This window comes from Panthera leo, chromosome A2 (assembly GCF_018350215.1).
Source record: "Panthera leo isolate Ple1 chromosome A2, P.leo_Ple1_pat1.1, whole genome shotgun sequence".
NCBI lineage: Eukaryota > Metazoa > Chordata > Mammalia > Carnivora > Felidae > Panthera > Panthera leo.
The window spans coordinates 145,017,673-145,044,550 of NC_056680.1; the positions used below are offsets into that span (position 1 = coordinate 145,017,673).

At 52.7% G+C, this 26,878-nt stretch overlaps 1 protein-coding gene across 6 annotated transcripts; it reads left to right on the forward strand.

The window, feature by feature from the left end:
• Positions 1–60: 60 nt before the first annotated feature.
• CPA5 (carboxypeptidase A5) lies at positions 61–21,425 on the forward strand. Of its 6 annotated transcripts, none has more exons than XM_042924676.1 (13): positions 61–567; positions 1,078–1,137; positions 1,640–1,851; positions 3,725–3,806; positions 4,846–4,980; positions 13,815–13,913; positions 14,767–14,868; positions 16,056–16,157; positions 16,502–16,612; positions 17,052–17,142; positions 19,995–20,194; positions 20,492–20,576; positions 21,098–21,425. In XM_042924676.1, exons 3-13 carry the CDS (start codon positions 1,736–1,738, stop codon positions 21,283–21,285), a joined length of 1,311 nt encoding a protein of 436 aa, XP_042780610.1. In that variant the 5' UTR covers positions 61–567; positions 1,078–1,137; positions 1,640–1,735; the 3' UTR covers positions 21,286–21,425. The 6 variants fall into 6 exon arrangements, with proteins under 6 accessions (XP_042780610.1, XP_042780636.1, XP_042780646.1 ...); XM_042924702.1 differs by having other exon boundaries at positions 61–437; XM_042924712.1 differs by having other exon boundaries at positions 61–433.
• Positions 21,426–26,878: the final 5,453 nt, after the last annotated feature.

The following is a 26,878-nucleotide window of genomic DNA, read 5'->3' on the forward strand; positions in this document are numbered from 1 at the left end:
TCACAGAAAGTTCTACTGGAAGTTCTCAAGAATTCCGAAGTGCTCTTCTCTCTTCCTCTCTCTTTTTCTTTTGCTCTCGCTCTCTCTCTCTCTCTCCCTCTCTCTCTCTCTCTCATCCCACCCCTAAACCAAATACAGGGATAGTTGTCTTATTATTAGTGACTTAAATGATGCTTTTGAGCGAGACGATGCTGGGTACTTTTGGTGCCTAGCACCATCCCACTTTTTTCTTTTAAATTCCTGAGCTGTTGTTTACTAGGACATTCTTTTATTCCTGTTTCTACTAAGGCTGAATGTTACTTGGGTGGAAAGCCTAATTGCTTTCTTTTCTAGGTCCTTAAACCCTTTGTTAATGTTTCTGTCTGAGAGTTCCCAAAGCCAGGGTTCTAGGAGAGTTTGGCATGTCTGAACAACTGAACCACGAAATAATGGAGTAGGTCCGGCGGGGTGTGGGAGCAGGGCATTCTGTCAATAAAAGAGCTCCCCTCTCTGCACACATGGCCAGTTAATTGGCCATTCTGGGAAAGTATGGATGGGGAGGGGGGCTTCTGAGAATCGCCGGTGACAGTTAAGTGGCCTTTTGTTGACGTCCTCTGCTGAACAACTTTGTTGGATTTAGTCTCTGCCTTCCCCCCCCCGCCCCCCGCCTCCTGTGGATTTTCTGTTAGTTTCATCATTTACCATTCACACATCATCTTTCACTCTCTCCTTCCAATATGACTGCTTTGTGTGCTGGCCTCGGCTTTATTCCTGCTATTCCCAGCCCATAAAGGGGGCTGTGTGGGCCTTCAGCAGGACTGAGAAATTGACTCTGCTGTCTGTTGAGAACTATAATGATTGCAGTGACCTTCACGTCTGGCAGAAAATCCACTACCTGTGCCGGCATAATGGCGGCCAGCCGAACATAGAGAAAAGGGAGTCTTCACTGAATTCCTTCTCGTGCTATATGGATTTCCTTTGTTCCCCTCTCTATTCCCTTCTGTCCCCCTTCTCCCCACTGCAACTGGAGTGCTGACCTAAGATGCAGCTGTGACTAAGAGTTAATGCTTGGAAATAATAATACATTCTATTTTGCAGGCTTTGCCAAGCCAGTTCACCCACGTTGTCTCATCTAATATTCCCCCCAACCCCTGTGAGGTAGGGAGGGGAGGTATTATTAACCCCATTTACTGATGAGTAAACTGAGACTTAGAGAGATTAGGGCAGTTGCCCGAGGTCTTTTAGACAGGAAGTGAGCCCATGGTCCCTGTCTCTAAACCCGGTGTTCTTTCAATGGCGTCCACACCCTTATGCATAAGGGGGACGTGGCCCAGGGGAAGCGTGAGCGGATGGGGAGGGAGAAGGAGAGCAAAAGAAAAGAATTAAATGAGGAGGGAGGAACGGAGTGGTTTCCTGGGGCCTTCCAGCTACTCTTCTCTTTCTCCGGAGAAGGAGGACTTGATGTTCACCAGAGGCTGGCCCAGCAAACCTCCAGGGAGGAAGGAAAGCCAAGAGCCTCGTCTTCCTCTTTTCCTCTTTCCTCTTGCCAGGAGGGGATTTGCCTAGCCGTGGGAAGGGGTGGCCCTAGCTCTGTCAAGGCCCTGCGTGTGGGAGCCACATGCTGGGTCTCCCCCAGAGAGAACCTAACGCCCCTTCTCAGGCCGGGCCTGCCGGCCTTTAGGTGCTGTCCTGTCCTGAGGCTTCGGCCATGCCTGCGCACGAAGAAAGGGCTTGAAGCTCGCCTGAAGGAAGAAGCATGCAGGGGGCCCCTGGAGGAGGCGTGGGCCCTGGGCTGTCCCCTGTGGACAGGTGGACGCTCCTGGTCTTCAGCTTTATTCTGGCAGCAGCTTTGGGCCAAATGAATTTCACAGGGTGAGTGGCTGCTCCATAGTGGGAGGAAGGGCTGCTGAGAGCTTGGGGACCAGATGTGCCAGCAGGGAGGAGGCTGTCTTCCTGGGACCTGGTCAAAGTAGAGGGAGTTGGGACCTCACTTCCCATTCAGGTCCATAATCTCCCACTCTCACACTCAAGGGTGGGACAAGCAGCTGTCTTACTGTCCTTCCCCACATGAGTTCTTTCTTCTTCTTCTTCTTCTTCTTCTTCTTCTTCTTCTTCTTCTTTTTAAGTTTATTTATTTATTTTGAGAGAGAGAGCACGAGTAGGGCAGGGGCAGAGAGAGGAAAGGAGAGAGAATCCCAAGCAGGCACTGCACTGAGAGCCTGATGCGGGGCTTGAACTCATGAACCACGAGATCATGACCTGAGCAGAAGTCAGACCCAGGTGCCACCTCCCCCCCCCCCCCCCCCTCCACAGCATGAGTTCTTAATCTGCAGCCCATGGGGAAGTTTCCAGGGCTCCAAGATTCCCCCGATTCTTGCTTATATGTAAAATTGTTTATCTATTTTTTTTCTGGGGGATGGTTTCCTCTGATTTTGAAAAACTTTTTTGAATGTTTATTTATTTATTTATTTTTATTTAAAAAAATTTTTTTTAAGTTTATTTATTTTTGACACAGAGAGAGAGCGCGAGCATGAGCTAGGGAGGGGCAGAGAGAGAGGGAGACACAGAATCCGAAGCGGGCTCCAGGCTCTGAGCTGTCAGCACAGAGCCCGACGCGGGGCTCAAACCCACAAACCGCGAGATCATGACCTGAGCCGAAGTCGGATGCTTACTTAACTGACTGAGCCGTCCAGGTGCTCTGAATGTTTATTTATTTTTGAGAGAAAGAGAGAGGCAGAGTGTGAGTGGGGCAGGGGCAGAGAGAGAAGGAGACACAGAATCCGAAGCAGGCTCCAGGATCCCAGCTGTCAGCTGTCAGCACAGAGCCCCACATGGGGCTCAAACTCATCAGCTGCAAGATCATGATCTGAGCTGAAGTCAGACACCTGACCGACTGAGCCACCCAAGTGCCCCTGGTTTTCTCTGATTCTTAAAGATGTTAGTAACCCCCAGAAGACTCTGTATCCCTACCATATGGATACAGTATTGTCCTCCTTTGAATACGAATAAGCATTAGGATTTTATCCCAGGCCCTCTAGGGACATGTTTCTCAGCTTCCCAGACGTCACCTAATGGGAATGACCCCAAAGTATCCCCATAGTAGTGATTGGAGGGGGTTGGGGGGGCGGGGTTCATCCTCCCTGATATCCAAGCCAGTCAGGGAGGGAGTCAGCGGCATCCCAGGTGGCGGACACCGGAGGTCACGCGCACAGCCTCTCGCGGCCTCCCCCCGGGATGGGAAGGGCTCAGCTTCCTCTCGTATGTTAGCGTGAGGCTCATCTCCCCTTCCATGTCTTCAAGCTCTTGAGAGAAGGCTGGAAGGGGCACAGGGTTTGGACAGACCACGGCCTTCGGCCCTTGTACGAAGAGCACTCGGGGCCACTGTTGGTCTCCCCTGCCCTCTGTATCTATTCTTTTCTCCCCTTCGTTCCTTTTGTTTCCCAGGCCTCCTCCATTCTCCCATATTCCTGTCCCATACTTCCTCCCCTGTCTTGCTGCTGGGTTCATCACTAGTTGTGACGGGCTTTATTTAGTGGCTCGGGTGGTCTGTCCTTGGTCTGGAGCGACCGCTGTCCCATGCTGAAGGACTCGCGTGCTTCCCAGAGTGGCACGTCCTTCTGCTCAGTCTCCTCCAGCCTCCCAGCCTTCCTGCCGGGTCCCCTCAGCCTGGTCCTCAGGATCCCCTAGCCCAGCCTTCCAGGGAGCCGTCTCAGCATCTCCCTCCACCCTCCCTGTGTCTTTCCAGAGACCAGGTTCTTCGAGTCCTGGCTAAAAATGAGAAGCAGCTTTCACTTCTCAGGGATCTGGAGGGCCTGAAGCCCCAGAAGGTGAGGACTCCTCAGGGCTGGGGAGCGTGTTCTCCACTTTCTTACAGTGGCCTGCATCTCCAGCCCCCTGTCCTGCTCCCCGAACCCCAAACCTGCCCCTATCATATCTGCCAAAGATCACAACACCGTGGAAAATCAAATGTGGGATCTTCTTCCGGAAAGGTTGGGAACACTCGCCCGGAGAGTTGGGTGGCCTTTCTTGGCCTTCTCCTCCGTCCTAGATGGGGAGCTGCCGAGCAGACCCTGTCAGGGGCCACCTCACAAATGACTGGAATGTCCGGAAGCCACCCGGGGAGTACATATGTCTCTGGGTGGGATGCCAAGTAGTATGCAGACTAGACACATCGGTTTCCCCCGCTGAAACGGCTCAGCTTGGCGAACCTGTGTTTTATTTGGGTTCATCCCTGTCAGCCCGAGCATTTGTCTCCGAGAACGTTTGTCCTCTGCGAGTATTCCACAATGGAAAACATTTTCTTCAACAGTTACAGTAGAAGGGTTTTGTTTGAGGGCTGCCGAAGCAACCAGGTGTTTCTGGATGTGGCCCAAAGCCCCTGTCCCTATTCGTCTGAGTGCCCCTATCTACCAGGACTCATAACACTTTATAACAATTCTCTCCCTTTTCCAAGTTGGTGAGTAGACGTAGCATTTGGAGGTCATGGGAATCCAGGTCGGGTTCCTCCCCCCCCTCCCCAGGGCTTGAGGGCAGCGATGCCTCCTCCTTCTGACCAGGGTTCTTGTCCATGTGAATGCCCCATATGATGAGCTGTCTCACTTTTAGCAACTGTTTAGGGTTCCTGGGGTCCAGGCGAAGTTGGAGGGAGGCTGGGAGCGAGGGTGCTTGGAATCGGAGAAAGAAACGCAGCTCGGGGGTTTTGTTTGCCCCCATCTCTGTGCTCGGCCTGAGGGTTTTCATTTCGGAACTGGGGCCCTTTTAACTGTCTAAGAGAAGAAGACCGTCTGCCTGTCTAAGGTGCCCACAGGATCATGTATGAGGACACGCGATTAAACACATCCCATTTTCCTTTCCTTTGTGGCCAAGGTGGACTTCTGGCGTGGCCCAGCCAGGCCCAGCCTCCCGGTGGATATGAGAGTTCCTTTCTCTGAACTGAAAGACGTCAAGGCTTACCTGGGCTCTCACGGCCTTGCTTACAGCGTCATGATAAAGGACATCCAGGTGAGGTCCTGCCCCAGCACCATGGCTAGGGTTTCACCTTCCACGTGCCTTTCTGGTTTGAGCCCAGCCCAGAGGAAAGCAACCCAGGGCTCACAGTGGACAGGTTTCTAGAGTTCCGTCTGCATTCTCGTGGACCTGCTGTAGAAGGAACGACACCTCACACTTCTCAGAGAATATGTAAAATCTAGGACAGAGCCCACGGTCGGGGGAGGGGGGGACGTCCTCCTCGTGTGGTAGTGGCAGTCACTTGTGGACGAGTTCTCTTGTGGGGGGATTTGCAGCTCACAGCAGAGGAGGAGACCAGGGAGGAGGGACACAGGAGCAAGTAGCTCGGGTCTTTCCTGGGCACCCGGGGGAGGCAGCTCTGGAAGAGTCCCTTTGCTTTTCTGACCGTCCCTGCCGTCCTGGCTGTCCCACGACACTTGAACCGCCAGGCTCTCGGTACTAGGAGGTCCCAGGCTCCTCTCCCAGGCAGGATCCTCCCAGGGGAATAGCTTTGGGAGGGCTGCACACCCACCCTCGGGTAGGACAGAGAGAGAGCCTTCATCCCGGCCGCGCCAGTGTCCCCGCCCGCCCTGGTCGGCGCAGCTCACCGTGACATTTTATTTCTGTTGTTCTGTCTTCAAGGGTATCCCAAGGAGCCCCCTTCCTAAAGCGCTTCTTGTGGGCACCGCGTGCTGGTTAGGCGCCTCTGGCCGCACCCCTCCACAGATGCTGCGGTGCCCCTGCAGGATCGCAGCCCCAGACATTCCTCCCCAGCCATGGCGCGCTGCGGCTACTCTCTGAGAACCCAGTCTCCCGGAGGGCACACACATGACATCACATGCCAAGGGATAAACGCATCAGGGGCATTCCTTTCCCGCGAACGCACCGGGCTGGGCCACTCAGATCCATGCCCAGACCGTTGTCCCTCATCGGGCACATGTGTTTGCTGCTCAGTGCGTAGGGGTGGCCTCTTCCTCTCATTAATCCCCCACAAACCCAAATGGGGAAACTCCCGCAGACAAGACAGGGGACCACATCGAAAGAAACAGCACTCAATTCTCATTTTTCGCCCACGCGGGCATCTTCAGGTTCGCATTTCCTCGCTTCTGCCCCGCCCTGAAAGCCCGCAGCATTGAGCCAGCAGAATGCGAAGAGGTCTCTCAAAATGTTCTGTTGATTTCTGCACATCAGGAATGGCCCCAGAGGCACCTCTGAGCCTGCCCCCTGGCTCCTCTGGAGCTGTCCTCTTCAAGTTCCTCAGCCTGTCCTCCCCCCGTCGTCCCCAGGCTGGAATCCCTTCTGGGGGCGTTTTTACTCCCTGTCAGTAGATGCCCTGGACTGTCTGCCCTAACCCAGCCGGGCAGGATTTCCCCCAACACCTCGCTCTGTCTGCAGTGCATCAAGCTCCCATTGTCATACTTAAGATCCCATTTTGGCTTGGAGGGAGCTGGGGGGGGGTAGGGGAGGCTGCCGTGTTGAGTTGATTTGTGGTGACGAGGGGGAGGGTGTCCAGGAGGAGAGAAGCTCAGAGGCGCTAACAGGAGGGGAAGGCTTTGCACCACTCAGGTTTTTGGCCTCTAGCCTTACGGTTCGGTTATTGACGCACGGGCCTAATCTCTTCTGAATCTTCCGGATCTCTCCGCCGCAGCGTTTGGCATAGTGTCTCTTGCACGGCGGGCCCTCAACGGTCCCCACAATGACTCTGTTGGCAGGTTCGGAAAGAGTGTGCCCAGAGGCCTTGCTATTAGGTTGGTCTTTGTCTCCAGGGCCCCCTCTCCTGAGCCCCTCAAGGTCCAGGCTCGGGCCTCTTATCTATCTTTATGCCCTAGCGCCTCCCATGGCACCTGCCACTCGGTTGGGGCTTAATAAATGTTGGTTGAATTCACGGATGCGAGGAAAGGAAAGAAGTGAGGGTGTGTTTGCTCGGCAGCACGAGGCTGAGAGGGAGCGTGAAAAACCTTGGTGCCGGCTTCCGGCTTTCGCTTTGGCCAGGGGTGCTGGAGATTTTTGAGGAAGGGAAGTGTCCCCTGCTCCCCGCCCTGCCCACCCCCCCCCCCCCTCCCCTAAGCTGTGATCAGACGCGTGCTTGAGATGGAAGAGCTGGGTTCGTTTGTTCCATCTACTGATATGGAGATACCTACTGTGTGCAAGGTGCAGGAAACACAAAGACCGGAACTCCGGTTCCGGTTCCGTATCCAGGGGAGCCGGGTCGCGGGGGTGGGGAGTGGAGGGGAGTAAAGCAGTGATTACAATGGAGTGGATGAGCTTGCTGATGGAGCTGATGGCGTGCAGCAGGTTGCTATGGGAGCCGAGGACAAGAGGCTCTGCACGTAGGGAGGCTCTGAGAAGGCGGTAATTACGGTGCGGCTGAAGAGCAGGCGAAGGGGGACCGGGAGGGGAAGGGCCCCCCCCCCCCCCCCCCCCCCCCCCCCCCCCCCGCCTGTTGGCAGTGAGGCCCGACCAGATCACAAGGGGCATCCTCTGTTGGGTGAAGAGGTCGAGATTTATCCCGAAAAATCATGGGGGAGCCATGGGAGGGCTCTGACGGGATCAGATTTGCATTTAAGAAAAAAAAATCCCTCTGACAGTGACAATGTTGAGTTGGGGACAGGAGCAGGCAGAGACTGACAGGCAGGAGGGGGCTGAGGAAATTGCAGTGGGCCAGGCAAGAAATTATCTGATTCCGAGTGAGCTCTATTTGCATTTAATTTTTCTTCACCTCCCCCTTTTTTCTCAGCCCTTTGGTTTTGGTGTTGTTGTGTTTTTTTTTTTTTTTTTTCTCTAGGATGAGTCACCATGGAAAAGCTTCACTTGAGCAATCAGCTCTGTGGATTTTAATGGCTTTTTTCTGATTACAAAATTAATAAATATTCATGTTAGATAATTTGGAAAATAGGGGAAAGCACAACGGAGAACACAAAAATCACCCGGGCTCTGAGCATCTAGAGCAAAATGCAATTTAGTGTAAATATTGCTTTGCCAATTTCCCCCTCTCTACTGGATCATTCTCATTAGCATACAAATGTAGTTATTTCTCTTACCCCCCAAAATCCTCTCTCGATCCCGTCCCCCCTGTCTCCAGCTATCACCCCATTTCTCGGCTTCCCCGTACAGCACAACTCTTGGAAATACGGGCCATACTTGTCACCTCCATCCTTCTCCGTGGGTGGACTGTCCACCCCTCACTTCACCAAAACTGCCCTTGACATTCGTCACCCACAGCTCCTACGTCCAACTCAGTGGCCAACTTTGAGTGCCCGTTGTTCTTCCACCTTATTTAGCACAGCTGGTTGCTCTCTCGTCTTTGAAACATGTCCTGTCTTGGCTTCCGGGACACTGTCCTCTCCTGGATGTCATCCCATCTAACTGGCTCTCCTTTGCATGTCATTTTCCTATTTCCCAGTTCTGTCCTTTGACTTCCCCTGGATCCTCTCATTCAAGATCACGGCGTTGGATACCTTCAGCCTCCTGAATATTCCCATACTTGCATCTCCAGCCAGACTCCTACACTCACCCTGAACTCCAGACTTGGGTCTCCAACCGCCTCTTCCTCATTTCCACCTGCCTGCCTAACGGGCGTCTCAAATGTCACCGTTCCCATCCGAGCCCCCCCCCCCCCCCCCCACGCCCCCAACTTGCTCCTCCACAGCCCTTCTCCATCTCAGGAAATGACAACACCATCCTTCCGGTCACTCAGGCAAGAAGCCTGGAGTCATCCTCACATTCACCAAATCCCGCATCCCACATTCACCAAATCCCGTCAGCTCTCCCTTTAAATTGTATCGTACCAGGGCACCTGGCTGGCTCAGTCGGTTGAGCGTCCAGCTTCATCTCAGGTCATGATCTCACGGTTCGTGAGTTCGCGTCCTGCTGTCAGCACAGAGCCTGCTTCGGGTCCTCTGTCCCCCTCTCTCTGCCCCTCCCCTGCCCCATCCCCACTCTCTCAAAAATCAACATTAAAATAAATAAATAAATAAATAAAATGTATCTTACCATTCTATGCTACCATCTTGGGCCAGCACTCCGTCAGCCCCACACCTGGATTGTTCTAAGAGTTTTCTAACTGCTGTCCCTAATTCCTTCCTTGCCTCCCTGTTGCCTAGTCTCAAAACAGCACTCAGAGGGGGCCTTTAAAATTATTATTATTATTGTATATTATATCCCATTATGTCACTTCTCTGCTTAAAACCCTCAATGACTTCCTAACTGAGAGTAAAAGCCCAAGTCCTTAGAATGGCCCTGAAGTACAACACCCTCGTCACTGACTGCCCTCCCCTGGCTCGCTCTGCTCCAGAGACCTGGACCTCTTTACTGTTCCTTGAACTTGCCTGACCCATTCCTGCCCAAGGGCCCTTGATGAGATTCCCGTCTCGGGGCCTTTGCACTTACTGGTCCTTGTGAGTAGAATGCTGTTTCTGCAGATACCTGCATGACTTATTCCCTTGCTGCTTTCAAAACCTTGCTCACAGGTGAGTCACCCCCCAAATTACTGTCGCCCTGCCACCCTCCTCTTGCTCCTCCTCATGGCTTCGTGCTAGGCGACGCTCCAAGCATTTTATGTGTATTAACCCCTCTAAGCCTCACGGGAACCCCTTAAAGAATGTGCTCAAGTGTGTGCTAACGTGACCCCCATGTTTGAAGGCACAGAGAGAGATGAATACTTTGGTAAACCGAGGCCCAGAGAGATTAGTGCCCCGTTAGTGATGGCGTCAAGATTTAACCAGAGGCAGCCCGGCCCCGGGCCCTGCACTCTTTGCTCCTGAGCCATCTGCCTCCTCCACAGTTGTCACTGTTGTTTGTGTGGGTGGTTTTAACTCTGCCTTTGGGGCAGTGCAGCCACCCGTTCAGCCTTGACCTCTGAGGGGGTCCACGCTAAGAACCCCGGGTCTGTAGCCACCCACCACGTAGGCACAGACTGCATTTGCTACCAGCCACGCAGCTGCTACTGCAAATGTTGGGCCTGTTAGAGAAGGCCAGGGACACATGAGGAGGGGTGACTGCTGCTGTCATGGAGCGGGGGTGGGGGCGGGGGGGGGGGGGAGATGCGTCCATTTTACGTCTGCGCGGCTGGAGTTCAGCGGCCGAGTGCTGGTTCCCTTCAGGCGTCAGCTTCGCCCTTCCTGGGCCTCCCGTGGCCTCCTGCCCTCCTCCATCCTGGAGATGCTGTTCTTTGCTTAATGTTCCCGTCCTTCCTCACCCCTGTCATAAATTAATTCACACCAAGGTATTACTTTCCTTGTCAGGTTATGGCTTCCAGGGAGGCAAATGGCTTGCTTCCGAGTCGTTTCTTTTTTTTCTCTGAGAAGCCTGACAGGGCTGTAATTAGGCTTCCCCGAGCCTGTGGCAAGACTGCGTTCTCAGTTCTCCCCTCTCCCCTCTCGGCCTCGTGAAGGGAGCCAACATCTGTGTATTTTTCAGGCCAGGGTAGATTAGCGTTCTTGGGATTGGGGCCCAGCTGTGAGGGCTGAGCATTCCCAATTTGTGAGCGGGTGTCACATCCATTCACAGGGCTGTGAGGGTGTTTGGAAAGTTATTTGCAGTTTGGTGCCCATTTCCCATTTGCCCCCAAGCCGTTCTGTGGAACAAAGAATGGCCTCCTGGGAGCTGTTTGCTGCTGTGTGGGTGTCCCTGGGCTGTGGGAAGAGCTTCCCAATTTCTCCTCCCTGTCCTCCACCTTTTCCCACCGCCTCAGGTCCTCCGCCAGTCCCTAGGAAGTTCATCTCGGTGGGACTGGAGGGGGACTTCCGGGTGCACCAGCCCCGGGCTGCTGGCTCCCTGCGGCTGCTCACCACAGCTGGTAGTGCCCGGCCCAAAGTGATGGGCACACACTGGTCACGGTGGGCTGCTGAGATTTCCGTTGGTTTCCTGGGAGAAGACAAGTCCCTTTTGTTAGAGTGTCCCAGGGAGGTGCCTGCGCCAGCAAGGGTCAAGGCTCCTCCAGGCTTCCTTACTTGCCCAGCAATCTCAGCTTTGCCCAAGTGGGAATGTATCCAGCTTAGCTAATTCAGCCAAAAAACACTGCAATCACAATTGCCTAACATGTGGTCGGTGCCCAAAAAGAAAAGAAAATGAGGCCCAAGCAGCGATCTCCAGTCCCATTTTTAAATCTGTGAACTTGAGGGTTGTGAGCAAGCTGACTGGGGCAGCAGGGTGAGTGGGCACTGGACAACGGCCTCGTCTGCGGGGATGGTGGTGATGCCTCTTTTCCAGCCCTGGGACTGAAGAGTCCATGGCTGCTACTTTATTTTAGCCATTGGGCCTTTTTGTTTTTGTTTTAGTATTATTTATTCATTAGAAGATTTTACTTATTGAAGTAGGAGAAGCATGCTGCCAAAATATAAAAATAGGGAACATTTAAAAATTGCTTGAAATCATAATCTTTCTATCCTAACAAGCATTGTTTTCATAGTGGTATTTTCTGACATTTTACTGTCTTATTTTTCTATGCTCAGGGTATTGCTTTTTTGTTATTTTTTTCAAATAGTTTTTTTTTTATGTTTATTTATTATTTTTTGAGACAGAGAGAGAGAGCATGAACCCTCCCGGAGGAGGGTCAGAGAGAGGGAGACACAGAATCTGAAACAGGCTCCAGGCTCCGAGCTGTCAGCACAGAGCCCGACGCGGGGCTCAAACTCACGGACCGCGAGATCGTGACCTGAGCCGAAGTCGGCCGCCCAACCGACTGAGCCACCCAGGCGCCCCTCAAATAGTTTTTTAAAATGTTTTACTTTTATTTATTTTGAGAGAAAGAGAAAGAAAGCAAGTACAAGTTGGGGAGAAGCAGAGAGAGAGAGAGGGAGAGAGAATCCCAAGCAGGCTCTGTGCTTTGAGCGCGCAGCCCGACGTGGGGCTCGATCCCATGAACCGTGAGATCATGATCTGAGCCAAATTCAAGAGTTGGACTCTCAACTGACTAAGACACCCAGGCACCACACTTTTTTTGCTATTTCAGAACACCTTTTAATTGCAAGAATAGTATGATGGATTTTTCACTTGTTGTTAACATTTTACACATTTTCTTGCCCTCTCTGTACATACACACACATATACATACCTACACACACACAGATAAACACATAGTGGACCCTTGAACAACCTGGGTTTGAACTGTGTGGGTATACATGGATTTTTTTTTTGATAAATACAGTACAGTACTATAAATGTATTTTCTCTTTCTTATGATTTTCTTAATAATATTTTCTTTTCTGTAGCTTGTTTTATTGTAAGAATACAATATATAACACATATAACATACAAAATATGTGTTGTCTGTTTATGCTATTGGTAAGGCTTCTGGCCAACAGCAGGCTATTAGTAGTTAAGTTTTTTGGAAGTCAAAAGTTATGTGTGGATTTTCAACTGTGGGAGAGTTGGTGCCCCTAACCCTCTCATTGTTCAAGGGTCAACAGTATATACCTATAGGTATGTATATCTATCTATGTGTGCGTATATATGTTTGTTATTTAGTATTACATATAATATATACATTTATTATTCTTATTCACCTTTAGTTTTGATAGCTAGCCAGCCTTAAGGAACCCAAGGCTAGGAATAGGATGTCTGGGCTCTTACCTCACCTTTGCCCCTTGTTGGCTTTGCCATTAAGTCCCTTCACCTCTCCAATCTGTTTTATCTCTGAAACATGAATAGTGAATTCCTGCCCTGTCATTTGGTCATCTGACCAGACCAATGGAGATAATGAGGATAAGGATGCCTGGTAAACTGAAAGGCTCTGCCTGAAGCAAGACATCATCAAGACTCCCTTGTGTGACTTTGGGTCGAGGTCTTCTGCTTTCCCAGCATCCTTTGTGGCAGAGAGGCCGAGGCACTTCCCATGCTGCCGGTCAGTGCAGAGTGCTGGGGTGCCTCTATCCCTGGGTGCCAGTGTAAGGGTATGAGCCTGGGGTGAAGGGCACTTGCCCACCTCACTGAATCCCAAGCTGGGAAGAGTGTCCCAGAATGATGTGGGAGGGCAACCCAATCCAACTGTATGCCCTCCCCATGGCCAGTGAGAAGTACTGTGTGTGGGCGGAGTACCAACTCCAAATGATACCCAGGACATTGCTTTTGGTTCATCCATACTTGTGTTTAAGAGGCAGTTAAGACAGTAAGTAAAAGATTGTTGGCATATTGGTTTTGTAATTATTTGGATCAGCTTGCTCCATAGCTGGTTTCCCAAATGGCCTGGACATCAACTGTGTAGGCTACCCCCTGGGGGTAGAGTAGAGTGGGTCGGGGGGGCCCTCTGCTCCCCCAGGGGGTCCAGTGTACGTGGTTCAGCTTGAGCCTTGACTCAGCAGTGTTCATAGAGGGCAAAAACAATGTTGGCAATAGATCACGAGCCCTCTTCTAGAATACTTTCATATCCCTTACTACATCTTATCCTATGAGCTGGGCAGGGCAAGATATTGCTATCCTAATTTCCATGCTAAGGAAACTAAGGCAAAAACAATGTTGGCAATAGATCACGAGCCCTCTTCTAGAATACTTTCATATCCCTTATTACATTTTATCCTATGAGCTGGGCAGGGCAAGATATTGCTATCCTAATTTCCATCCTGAGGAAACTAAGGCCAGGGCTCCACAGCAAGTTGGTGGCAGACTTGGAATGCAGCTCTCTGGACTCCTCGCCCCGTGCTTATTTGGGAAATGGAGGCGCGAACACCAGCTGGCCAAGCAGAATCATCCAGCAACCGGCATCTCCTCCCACTGCGCAGCTCACACTCATGGTGGCTCGTTCCCCTGTGTCGGTGGTGTCTTTGTGCGCGGCCCAGCCGATGCGGGGTTCGGAAGAGGCCTGCCTGGCCCGGTTCTCCCCTTCCCTTCCAGTATGTGCTCTTGTCTCCTAGGTGCTGCTGGATGAGGAGAGAGAAGCCATGGCCAAATCCCGCCGGTTGGAGCGTAGCACCAGCAGCTTCAGTTACGCCTCTTACCACACCCTGGAGGAGGTAGGTCTGCCCAGTTGAGCTCCGGGCTCTCTTGTCCCTTTGGGCCCTCGGGGTCTCCCGACTCAGGCAGAGACTAGTGAAAGATTCTGAGGCCCATGGGAGAGTGTGAAATGACTCTTGGGGAGTCTCTGGAGAGCAGAGCAGACACCCGGGGAAGGTCTGTCAGACAGACAGCTTCAAATAGGTCCGGAAGCCAGGATTCATATAGGGATAGAGAGAACGCAACACTACAGCCCAGGGCAGGTCCGGGACTGAGGAGCATAGGTTCCATTTTCATGAAAAAGATGTGATGGGATTGACATTGTCCCCTCTGGTATCACTGTCATTACTCTCCCGTTTCACATGGCCTGGAAGAGAAGATCCATTTTTTCCCATATGTTTGGTAATTCAATTATGTACATTGAAAGAGTGAGGGAAGGGGTTAATATGGCCTGTCAGTATTTACTGGCATCCGAGATAAATAGTCCTGCCTTCAAACGGCTTAGAATCTCTAAGGGCCGAGACGACCAAAACAGCTGGGTCTGTGGGGTCTGTCAAACGGACTGAATGGGCCAAGAGAGTGGAAGCAAGAGAAACTTCCACCCTGAGAGCCTTGCAGGTTGACCCTGGGGACTGGGTAGGGCGAGGACACTCCTCTTCCAGAAAGAGGCTCAGCTCTGCACAGGGCCAGTTGCCTTCGACACCAGCTCCGCGTCTTTGATGTGTGCAATTCTCCCGCCGGGTCCTTTTAGACCCTCAAGGGAGGTGGGACAGCACGGGGAGGGTGGGGTGGGGGAAGGAGGGTATCCGGGGAGAGCCTGGGCCCCGCCCCTCCCTGCCTCCCTGCCGGTCTGACAAACTTCATTCCTTTCAGATATATAGCTGGATCGACAACTTTGTAGCCGAGCACTCAGATATAGTCTCAAAAATTCGGATCGGCCACAGCTTTGAAAATCGGTCCATTGTTGTCCTGAAGGTAAAAGCGGGCAGTGTTGACCACCAGACTCTACAGTGAGAGCCCCTGGCGTAAGACTGAACTCACGTAGGGTCATGGCAGGGTGGGAGTTTTAGGGACAGAGAAGATGTGTACACTCCTGCCCTGAGGTGACCCACAGCTTTGGGGCTGTGGTGTTCAGGGACCTACTCTCGCAGGTATGGACAGGTGATGGTGCAGCGACCTGGCAGGTCCTGGGTCAGGAAGTAGGTGGGAGGGTTGCAAAGGAGATGGAATTGCAGGGTGGTGGTCATCACCCCTGGTCTTGGGAGGTGAATGCGGGTGAGTCAGCATTCTCCCTATTCCCTTGGTTGCTTCATCTGTGAAATGGGAAGGGAGATAAATAGAGGCCTCATTTACAAATGATTGAGGTCATCTGGCTCAGGCAGCCCCACAGATAGGCCCGAGTCTGTGGGGAGACCTCCCAGCCCTTCACGGGGGCCACTGGAAACAGTTGGAGCAAACTTGACGGCGGCAATGGCCTTGGTCATGAAGAAGGCAGGATAGGTAGGAGTGTGGAGTCGAGCCAAGCCCAAAACAAGTCTTAGTATGTGCCCTAAAGGGCCCCCTCAAGGCACTTGACGTCCAGCTCTCAGACAAGACGGCGCTCCAGCTCTCGACGGCCCTGGGGGACTCTTCCAGAGGGCCCAGTGTTCTCATCTAACTTGGGACTTGACCTCCTCATTCCCTGCTTTGATTTCCCCCAGGGGCTGTCCGTGTCCTCTCTTTAATGTGACCTAGGACCTTGCTACTCAGAGTGGGGTCCTGGCACCTGTAGCAGCACCCCCCGGGAGCCCGTTAGAAACGCCCAACCACAGACCCCTCCCCAGACCTACTGACTGAGAGTCTGCATTTTCGTAAGATGCGGGGGGATTCGTGTGCCCTTTAAAGTTTGAGAAACACTAGTCTCGGACACTTTCAGGCCTGGGAAGCTCTGTGCTTCCAGCTGGATCACCTTGCTTCCCCAGTGCACCACTGTGTCACCGGGGCTCCCACGCGTGTGCACTTCACGGACCCATGCACAGGTCCCTGCACATACAGCCCCTGTCTCGGGACACAGGGCCGCCCCAGGCAGTGCCCATACACCTGGGGCCACCTTCTGGGAGCCTAGGGACAGCTCTGTAGCTGTCTCCGTTCAAACCTGTTTGGGACCCGGTGCTTTTACCCAGTTTAGCACTGGAGGACCTCAGCGCCGGGCCATCTGGATCGACACTGGAATCCACTCCCGGGAGTGGATCACCCATGCCACTGGCATCTGGACCGCCAAGAAGGTCAGCACAGATGATGGGGGTGGGGCTGGGGTGGCGGCTACTCGACTATTTTAGGGCGCCCCTGGTTGCGAGATTGTACTTGGCTCGTTTAAACCTCGGGGGCTCTCTACTCCCCTGTCCTTTGGAACAGCTGCCACGCGCTCTGGCCTTTTGCAGCGCAGCGCCCACATCCACCCTCCGCCTTCTAGTTGTTTAACCTCCAAGCCCGCAGAGAATGTATCTGATGGCCTGACGCCACCCCTGCCCGCGGCCACTGGCTGTGCAGAAGTCCTGACCTACCTCAGAGGAGAGCCTGCCAGCGCCTCCCATCCCTCACCCTGTACCCACTCTGCCCTGGCCTGCAGATAGTCACTGAATATGGCAAAGACCGCACGCTGACGGACCTACTGAACGCCATGGACATCTTCATGGAGATCGTCACCAACCCTGATGGGTTTGCGTTTACCCACAGCATGGTGAGGACATTCGGGAGGGAGAGGGTCAGGGGTCAGGGTCAGCTCTGGGTGGGGGGGGGGATGCAGGAACGGTCACTGTGGCTTTGGGAAGCTGAGCTGAGGTTCACTGGGGGCTGGCCCCTCAGGGGCTCCTGGTGGAGAGTCTCACGAAGGCAGGCAGGTGACTCAGGTACTACAGCTGCGACTCAACCCCTGTCCTGCTGCCCAGGGAAGGCCACTGTTGGCAGCCTGTCCTCGGGCCTCTCCCCACACCACAGCTTTAACCATAGGCGATCCGCAGTCTTGGCCCAGCCTCGTAGCAGCCCCATCCTGCCTTAGGCATTCCTTCCTTTTGCCCCTCTCTGTCCCACCAGACACCCCCCACCCCTTCCTAGGACAGGATGTCGGAGGCTTCCATCCCTGGGAAAGGGGTGAATGTCCCCCGCCCTGGGCTTTTCAGAACCGCCTGTGGCGGAAGAACAAGTCCACCAGACCTGGAATCTTCTGCATCGGTGTGGATCTTAACAGGAACTGGAAGTCAGGTTTTGGAGGTATGGCAATCTGCTGGACCTGGGGGCAGGGCTGGAGAAGGTCGTCTTGGCACGTCTCTCACACAGTCAGGTTATGTGGACTCATAACCGGAGAGGCAATGTAGTTAGTTAATGCGAGTGAGTCATGGCAGGAACAGGCAAGCACACGCCTAGGATTGGCTGTCCGATATGGGGAGGGGTTGCACACGCGTGGGCCATGTACGCATCCGCTCCAGCTTCGTGGGAAACGCGGGAAACGGCTCCTTGCTGCAGGGGTCAAATCCTAAATATGGCAGGGAAAGGTACAAGAGAGTCTTCAGGTTGTCCCTTCAGGAGGGACAAGATAGCCTTGCTGGTTGTTGAAAACCTAGAGTTTATATGCCCCCCAGATCTCTCCAGCCCTTCCTTGTAGGGAGCCCACCAAGAGAAAATGCCTTCAAACTCATTTCCCGAGAGTCATGACCTGAAATTTGCCCTTTGGGGAGGCCAGAACAGTAGTTTAAATCTAAAATAAGCCAAGTTCTTATCATTGACACTGACTTGAGCCTGGTTTTTACTTGCGACCCAGTTGCTTTGTAATCCTAGGCTGATGGACTGGTGCGTATCTGCAGGGCCATATTTCTTCCAGGCAGAGGTGGGCAGCTTCCTCTCAAGTTCTTGGTGTTCTTCCTGATTATCACCCTTACCACACCGGGGACATAGGGATTAGATGGGGAAACTGAGGTCTCCAGAAAGCCTAGGGACTAGTATGTGGACCCTGGGAATGCAGCGATTTGATGAACGGGATCCTGGGTCTAGCCAAGACGGGTTGCGTGGGCACCCCCTATTCTGGGGGTGTAGTGGGGTCAGAGTTTGGCTCCACAGGAGGCAGTGCCATTGCCGTGGAAAAGCAGATCCGCAGATGGATGGCCAGACCAATGAGACAGAACATTGTAGATCTGCCCATCACTGAAAATCTAGCTTCTCTCAGTCTGTTTTCATTGAAAAATAAGCGTCTAAAGCATCCAGAGCAAGGCGCTCAGCCCATGGTGTGGGGGCTGCCTGAGGATCTGGCACTGTGTGTGTAACCGCTTGTGTAAGGGAACACAACCGTGTAAAAATGGGTGTTTTCACCTTCAAATGACCAGCCACTTTGCCCCAAGTTGCAATCCGCGAGGGCCCCTCAGAACCGGCTGAAGTGAGTACCCACGGACCCTGAGACAGACTGGCTAGCAGAAAGACAAATTACCTTTTAAAGAAAATAACTTTTGTGTGTTTCACCACAGGGGGCTGGAGGAAATCAGTATATATACAATGTAAAAAAAAAAAAAAAAAAGTATGGAAAAAAAAAAAAAAAAGCCCAGAGGGGACAAAAAGCTCCCATAATCCCACCACCCAAAGATTACTGCTTTTAATAATTTACCATGTCCTTCCAGAGATTTCCCCTTGCTACAAATTACATTTTCAGAGAAGGAAAAATAAATAGCTAATGAATCCATTAGCAGGTACTTGTGACACAGGCAGGCTCAGAGGACTTTGACTATGAACGTCAGAGAGAGGCAGGCAGCTAATTCCCATTTGGTCAGGGGAAGATTAGTTTATGCTGCTTAGCTCAAACCAGAACTAATGGCCTGAAGTGTTTCTCCATATTTGGGCAAAGCCACCTGGTCGTTGGCAGGGGAACCGCTTTCCTTGCGTGGGCTGCAAACGCAGACAAAGCTTTCAGCCTCCCCCGCTCTGCTCATCTGTTGCTGTTTGTCATTCAACAAGTGTAGCAAGTGCAGAAGCTCCCGGCAGACACAACAAACAGGGCCACTGTCCAGCCTGTGGGGCCGCTCCTCACCCTTGCTTCCTGCAGGCGCATCTCCTTCTCACCAGGGTCCCCGCCCCGGGCGAGGACCCGCAGACCGCAGACCGAGGGGGTCTCACTCCCCGGTGACAGAATTGCCTCCGGGCCTGCCTGTGGACAGAAATAGTGTGTGTCTGGGTTGGTGACTCAGGCTGGAAGATTTTGTTTATGGTTTTATCATTGCCTTAATTTAATTGCTGCATAATGAGTAATCTGTAGACCATCCCTCCCACTCAACGCTGCCCTCCCCTGCGCTCTTGGGGAGGACCGGTTTGCTGCAATCCTAGTGCAGCATCCGAACCAGTCCATGGGCCAGGCCCCCCGGTCCTCGGGCCAGTGCACTGCCCTGAGGGTCTGGGGGCGGGGGGGGGTCCTCTGGCATCCTTGGAAGGCTCCAGAAGTTGGGGTGATCCCTGACCTCTGCATTGGGCTTGTGCGCAGTCATTTCAGGAAGGAGGAAGAAGAGGAAGAACAGGGATGGCTCCTTCCAAATAAACCCCAAATCTTGACCAGCCCCCAGCCCAGCCCCCCATGACGCGGCCCCTGGGGAGGGCAGGCAGACAGAAGAGGAAGAAAAGAAATGGAGAGCAAAGAAGGGCAACAGAGTCGCTGAGTCGTGGTGTGGTTGGCCCTCTAAGACTAGGGTTTGTGATAAATACCCATCGAAATCTCAGTGGCTTAATATAGTAAAAGTTTGTTTTTCATGCACAGGAAGCTCAATGTGGGTAGGTGACTGTCCTTGGCAGCTTTCTCCCAATCGTGAGAGAAGGATCCGGGATGTTTCCTCCATCTAGAGGTTTTTGCTTTCAACCACATAGACTGAGGAGAGTGTGGAGAAGTCATGCCTGCTCTTACCAGCCTCCAGCTAGAAGTGACACCTCATTACTGCTCACATTCTCGTTGGCCAGAAGTAGTCACATGGCCTCAACCAAACTGCAAAGGAGGCTGGGACATGTGGAGGAGTCGCTGGATATTTTGTGAGCAGTAAGTGTCTTTCCCAAGCCTTGGAATTTGAAGCCTCTGGGTGCTTTTATTTTTCTTCCAGGAAATGGTTCTAATAACAACCCCTGCTCTGAGACTTATCGTGGGCCCTCCCCTCAGTCGGAGCCAGAGGTGGCTGCCATCGTGGACTTCATCACATCCCATGGGAACATCAAGGCTCTGATCTCCATTCACAGCTACTCTCAGATGCTCATGTACCCTTATGGCCGCTCACCGGAGCCTGTTCCAAACCAGAAGGAGTTGGTGAGCTTGGCTGCTGGGGGCTTGGGGGAGGCATCAGGCAGGCTCCCACAGGGTTGAGGCCCTCACTCTGAAACAAGGGTCTGGACCAGTTAGTTGACCCCACGGTAGGAAGGAGAGGAGAGCTTGTTGTGCTCCCATGTGGTCAAGTTCAAAGCCGGAGGTGCTGTGCTCCCTTCTCGTGAGAGTCATCTGCATAGCCAACTTCCAGGATGCCCGAGTTCCCGTTTCTCAGCAGCTGGTGAGGGTGTGGGAGCACGGGGAGCCCCGGCCTCTCACCCTCTGGATGTAATCTCGCAGTACGATCTTGCCAAGGACGCAGCGCAGGCCCTGTATGAGGTCCACGGGATCCGGTACATTTATGGCAGCATCAGCACCACCCTCTGTGAGTGACCCTTGCCCTGGCTGCTGCTTTCGGCACCACATCCACCGGGGGGCGGGGGGGGGGGGGGGGATGGGCGGGTGCAGTCTCTTTGCCGACTGGCAGCACTGGTTGGCCACAGGGCCGGGCCATAGGTCTGACCGGGCTGAGTCAGAGCTGGTTTCGAATCGGAATAGAGGGGTGAGTGGTGGCACCCAGAAACAGGCAGCTGCTTCTCTGCAGCACTAATTAATGCCCAACTCCCAATGCCTGGCTCTGTGATGGTCCCTGAGAGAGGAGATCTTAAGGGTGGTGGCCTCGAGGAGCTTTCCCTTTGCCGGGGAGAGAGAATGGGGAGAGAGGGCAGGGGGTGGCCCAGGTTGAGGCCTGGGTCAGGAAGCTGGATGTTGTCCGGGGTGAGTTGGGGTCAAGCTCCCAGGGCCCACTGATGCCTCTTAGCAAAACACCCTATTCTTCCTTTGGGGGGGCATTTCTTTGCCCTTTTTTTTTTTTTAATTTTTTTTTCTTTGCCCTTTTACATCCAGATGTGGCCAGCGGGATCACTGTCGACTGGGCCTATGACAATGGCATCAAGTTCTCCTTCACCTTCGAGCTCCGGGACACGGGGCGCTATGGCTTCCTGCTGCCGGCCTCCCAGATCATCCCCACGGCCCAGGAGACGTGGCTGGCGCTTCGGACCATCATGGAACACACCTTGAATCACCCCTACTAACAACACCACCGGGGGCAGAGCGGGAAGGTTCATTCCCTTCCCCGAGGACCGGGGCTCCTCCTGAAACCCAAGTGATGCCTCCTGTTCCCCACACCCCAACCCTGACCCCTTAGGAGATAAATACAAGTTTGAACAGGCTTGATGGCCTCTGGGGCTGGCCACCAACCCCTTTGGGCTCGCATTGAGGAGGGGAGAGGGGCACTTGAAACGCCTCTTCAGTCCCCAGGTACTCAGGAGGGTTGAGGGGCCAGCCGACCTTACACTTGCTCGTCCTGCAAATGTGGGTCCTCCAGGCCCACGGCAGACAACGCACCTGCTGGGGGCTGCTAGTAGGCACATTGTCCCCTTGGTGTTTACATCCTAAGATGATCCTGGAGGGGACAATGTTTGATCAAAAGCAGCGGCTCTCCGGTGGCGACATTTCCGGCACCTTGAGGGAGAGGTGGGGACAGGCAGGCAGCTTCCTCCTCTTCCTGCTTCATTTCCTATGTTGGTAGGGGTCAGGGGTTCATTTCAGACTCCCCCTCTTTGAAGATCCCATTCACCCTCTAAAGGAGAGTGAACAAGTCACTGGTTTGCGACCTGCTCCTCCTGGGCACCCTCGCAGTCTCCGGTGGTCCTGGACAGAGTCACGGCCAGTCAGGGCCAGCACGGCGAAGCACCACACATCCAGGGAGAGGAAATCCTCTTTTCCCCCCCTCTTTGCCACAGTCACCATGGTTGTCCTGCGCTGAGCGGTTAGTCCCGGCCCGGCATTTACTAAGTAAGCACTTTATTTAAGGGAGAGAAGGGATAATATTTTGAGACAGAAGAAACAAGATGCACCCCCTCCCAATCCTGAGGTTTCTTTATTTTTTTTTTAGATTTACTTATTTATTTATATTATTTATTTTGAGAGAGACAGAGACAGCATGAGCAGGGGAAGGGCAGAGAGAGAGAGAGCATCCCAAGCAGGCTCCACGCTTGGCAACGCAGAGCCCGACACGGGGCTCAAACTTACGAAACCGTGAGATCATGACCTGAGCCAAAACCAAGAGTTGGACGCTTAACCCACGGAGCCTCCCAGGCGCCCCTCCTGAGGTTTTTCCTAATGCTTTCCGCCTTCCTCCACCCCCAGGGAGCAGAGATAGTGGGTCTGTTTGCCCCGCCCTCAGGGCAAGGCAGGTACTCTGAAGAAGCTGGAGGTCAACGGCAACGCTGGGTGGGTCTGTGCACGTCCGAGGCAGAAAGCGAGACTTGCATTTGCAAGGGCCAGACTCTGGTTTTGTTGCAAAAGAGGAGGATTGTGGGTACCCGGGAGCTGGCCCCTGCAGGACACAGAGCACGGGGTTTTACTCTAAATCGCACACATGGAAGAAAGGAGGGTGAAGTGAGAACAAGTCCCTCTTTCCACCCTAAAAGGAGATAGAGGTTAAATTGGTTGATGGAGGGGATGGGTAGTGATCAGAACTCTAGGTAAGGCCCAGGTCCAAAAGGGCAATGAAGGAGCAGATTAACAATGGCCGAGCCAAGGGGTCTAGGCAGGTTATTAGAGTGTACCCACGAGGCTGGGTACACTCTGAGCTGTTTAGCGCTCTGAGCAAAGAAATGGTGAGGAGGCCTGGGGTGGAAGCAAGAAGGCCGAGCCCGGGGGCCATGCGGCCAGCGGCCATGGTGGCACAGTGGCCATCGACTGGGGATGCCTGTGCCCAGGACCTGCCATGCCATGAGGAGGCCTGAGCAAGTCAGGGTAATGAACACCTGAAGAACCCAGATCCTCTCCAGGGGAAGAGCCAAAAGAAGGGAAGCATCCCGATTTGCGCTGTGGTTTCTCCCAGGAGACAGATTTTTTTTTAAAGCTGGAAGTGATTTGAGCAAGCTAGAATTTCCAAGCTAAAGTTTTCTGCTATTAGCGGGAATATGAGGCCATGGGCTAAATTAGTGTGAGCTACAGATAAATAAAGCAAGTTATACCTTTACACACCGGAGTGCGTGATTATAACTTTTGTACCCTCTGTGCAAATATTTGAATTTCAGCCTCTTGGGGAGGATATTATCAGTGTTTAAAAATTTTTTTTTCTTAATGTTTTTATTTATTTTTGAGAGAGAGACAGAGCATGAGCAGGGGAGGGGCAGAGAGAGAGGGAGACAGAATCTGAAGCAGGCTCCAGGCTCTGAGCTGTCAGCACAGAGCCTGACATGGGGCTCGAACCCACAGACTGTGAGATCATGACCTGAGCTCAAGTCAGACACTTAACCGACTGAGCCACCCAGGTGCCCTGATATTATCAGTATTAATATGCTTGTACTTCAGATAAGGAAAGTATGATGATTATTTGGACAGGTTTTTTTTAATGTTTATTTATTTATTATAAAGAGAGAGAGAGAGAATGTGCATGAGTAGGAGAGGGGCAGACAGAGAGAGAGAGAGAGAGAATCCCAAGCAATCTCCATGCTGTCAGCGCAGAGCCCGATGCAGGGCTCAACCCCACGAACCGTGAGATAATGACCTGAGTGAAATCAAGAGTCGAATGCTTAACTGACTGAGCCACCCAGGTGCCCCGATTCGGAGAGATTTTAAAGGCCACACAAGATCACATGGATGGGAAGTTGTCAAAGGGGTTTTGAACTCGGGTTTGTCTAACTCCAAAACCACTATGTCTCCATTTGTCCAAGAGTGACCTGTGGCCACATCGGCAGCAGAGTCCGTGGGGAGTAATTTAATGCGAAGATATTCGGGTTTCATTCCCAGAGTGAAACAATCTCTGGGGTGTACCCCCTCCCCCCCAAATGTGTATTTTTACCATCTGCCCCAGGAGTTCTGAGCCTTAAAGGCTGAGAACCACCTGCTTTCCTGTCTCCCAGAAGAACACATTTGAGTTTCCCTGGGGGAGTTGGGGCCTTGGGTCTCCCACCTTTTGCCATTATCTGTTAGGGCCGAGGGTGGTTACAACGGCGGGACGCTGGTCATCCTTTGCCAGAGTATTGCCAAGGGGCTGCCTTAGCCTAGCCGTGGTCTGCAGACCACAGGCATCAGCATCACGTGGGAGCTTGCTGGAAATACAAACTCTCAGGCCACCCAAGACCTCCTGAATCAGAAAGAACCTCTGGGCATGGGACCAGGTGATGCCAGTGCCATGCTGGAGAGGCATGGCCCTAGAGGCAGGAGGGTCTGGACCCTGATGAGCTTCTCAGTAACAACAGTGAAAATAATAACCGTTTCTAGCACGTACCGTGTGCCATTCATGGTTCCAAGCGCATGACATGTTTCAACACATTGCCTCCTCACGGCTCCGAAAAGTAAGACTCTCACTTTTTATTTTCAAATCAAGAGGCCCAGGATGAGGATAATAGCCAAAGGGCGCCCAGCGACCGAGAGGCAGGCCTGGGACCTGAGTCTTGCCCAGAGCCCCTCAGGACCAGGGGCCAGGAGCTTGTTCTCACAGCCATGTTGGAAAGACCTCTGCGAGGCCAACAGGCTCACAAGAGTTGGGGCTGAAGCTGTTTTACAGATGGCGGTCTTCTGAAAGGCAACTTTCCCTTTAAAACCCTTCAATGACTTAACCCCCCCCCCCCCCCCCCCCCCCAGCCCAAGGTGCCACGTGGCTGGCCCTGCACACCTCTCCCGCTTTGCCTGAACACCTTGGTCATCAGCCCCAAGCTCTCTGACTTCCTCACAGCTTCTTCGGCTCCTTCCCAACTGGAAGCCCTTGCCTGTGCTCCTCCTTCTCTGGAACATTCTCTCACTCTCCCTCCAAATGACCCACTCCTTAAATTTTCCCCTTCAGTATAATTTCCTCACTTAGTCCTTCTAGGACCATCCATGAGAAGTCGATCTATTGTTCTCTTTGCCGAGGCCTTACGTACTTCCTCGATTACAGTGATAGTAACTGACTTCTTTGTTGCTTTGTCTCTGCCACTAGTTTGACTGCTCTGTAAGGGTAGGGACCACGTTCGGGTTATTCACCCTCAGTTCCTGTCAGGTGCACAGTGGGTACTCAGTATTTGTCAAAAGAGTGCTTCTCGTCCTCGTCCTCGTACGCATTAGAGCTAGGTTTAGCATTAGGTGACAGAATGGCTTTAGCAGATCGGGGTTTTATTATTTTTTTTCATGTAATAAGTTGCCTGAGGTGGGTAGACCAGCCCACCTGACTGAACCTGACTCCTTGGCGCGCTGGGGACCCAGACCTTTCTGGACTGTTCTGTTTTGTCACTCGGCCATCATTTTGACCTCCAGTCTACCTCCATCACGTGACTGAATTCCAGGCAGGATGGGGGGCAAGGGCAACAAACGTGAGCCAGCGGCTGAGTTGGGCGGTCCACGGACTTCAACTTACACTTTATTGGCGGGGACTGTGTCGGTGGCCATGCTCAGCTGCAAGGGAGGCTGGGAAATCACTTTATAGCTGAGCACATTGCTGCCCCCAGTGAAATTAGAGTTCTGCTGGGAAGGAGAAAGGGGCGAATGGATATTGGAAAGACAGCCAGCAGTCGGCTGCTGCTTCTCAGAAGGGAGAGAAGATCTGAAGGGGGTCTCTGAATCAGTTTCTTGGCTCTAGGTAATCAAGTGACTGACTAAATGATTAAGCCACAGAACTTTCCAGGGCCCTTTCAAAGCTTCTGGCCCAACCCCCTCATCTTACAGTTATGAAGGCTGGGGGTCTCTGGACTCGTGAGGCTCTGCATGAACCTAACATCTGGGAGAAGACTAAAGCGAGGCCTCTTCTTCCTATGACCGAGGGGGTCTCCTCAGCAAGCCCAGGGACGTGATGGTTGGAGGAGTTTATCAAGTGAAAGCTCAAGACTTAAACATGTGAGTTTTAGAGATATTACAGAATAATCTCTTTTTCATAAAATCTGAACATTTTTGTTTTTCATTTCTGGGGTGTATAATGCCAAACAGGAGTTCAGTTTTTCTATATGCTGCCTGATTGGTGGTTGTTTTTTTTTTTGCCCACCCCTCACCCCCCCTTCCAACAAACTGCTCTTTTTAGGTTATGTTTTTTCATCCTTCTCACCAGTAAAATTTATGAGCATTTATTTAAAAGAAAAAAAACACTGGAAAAACTGAAGAGAGAAAGAGTGATTATACATATGGAAAGCTATAAAGAACCACAGTGAATGTGCTGCGGTTATTGCTTTCTTAAAAAAACAAACCAGGCAGGCAGTTTGGAACCTGAAAGAGTCCTGTGTGAGGGCAGGCGGGTGGCAGAGGTGGAGAGCGATGGCCGAGTGGCCGCGGTCCAGGGAGCCCGGTGAGGAGCCCTTAGCTCTCCCCACCCCCACTCCCCGCCCTCCGCCATCTCCCCTCTGACCGCCCCCCGACCGGCCCAGAGAGAAAATGACTTTACTGAAATCATAAAATTAAATTAAAAAAAAAAAAAAAAAAAAAAAAGCTGCTTCAGAAAACTAAGAAGGCCCAGACAGCCACTTGCTACAGGCTGAGAGAATCCAGGGAACGTCAGCCTGTCAGTGCTCCACACACGGGTGAAGTCAGGCCACATCTTGAGCTTGGGGGCCAAGTCATGTTCTTCTGGGGATGGGGGGAGGGGGCCGGTGTCCCGAAGGACAACTTTAGCCTGTTCCGCCTTCCAATGTTCTCCCTCCCCAAGTA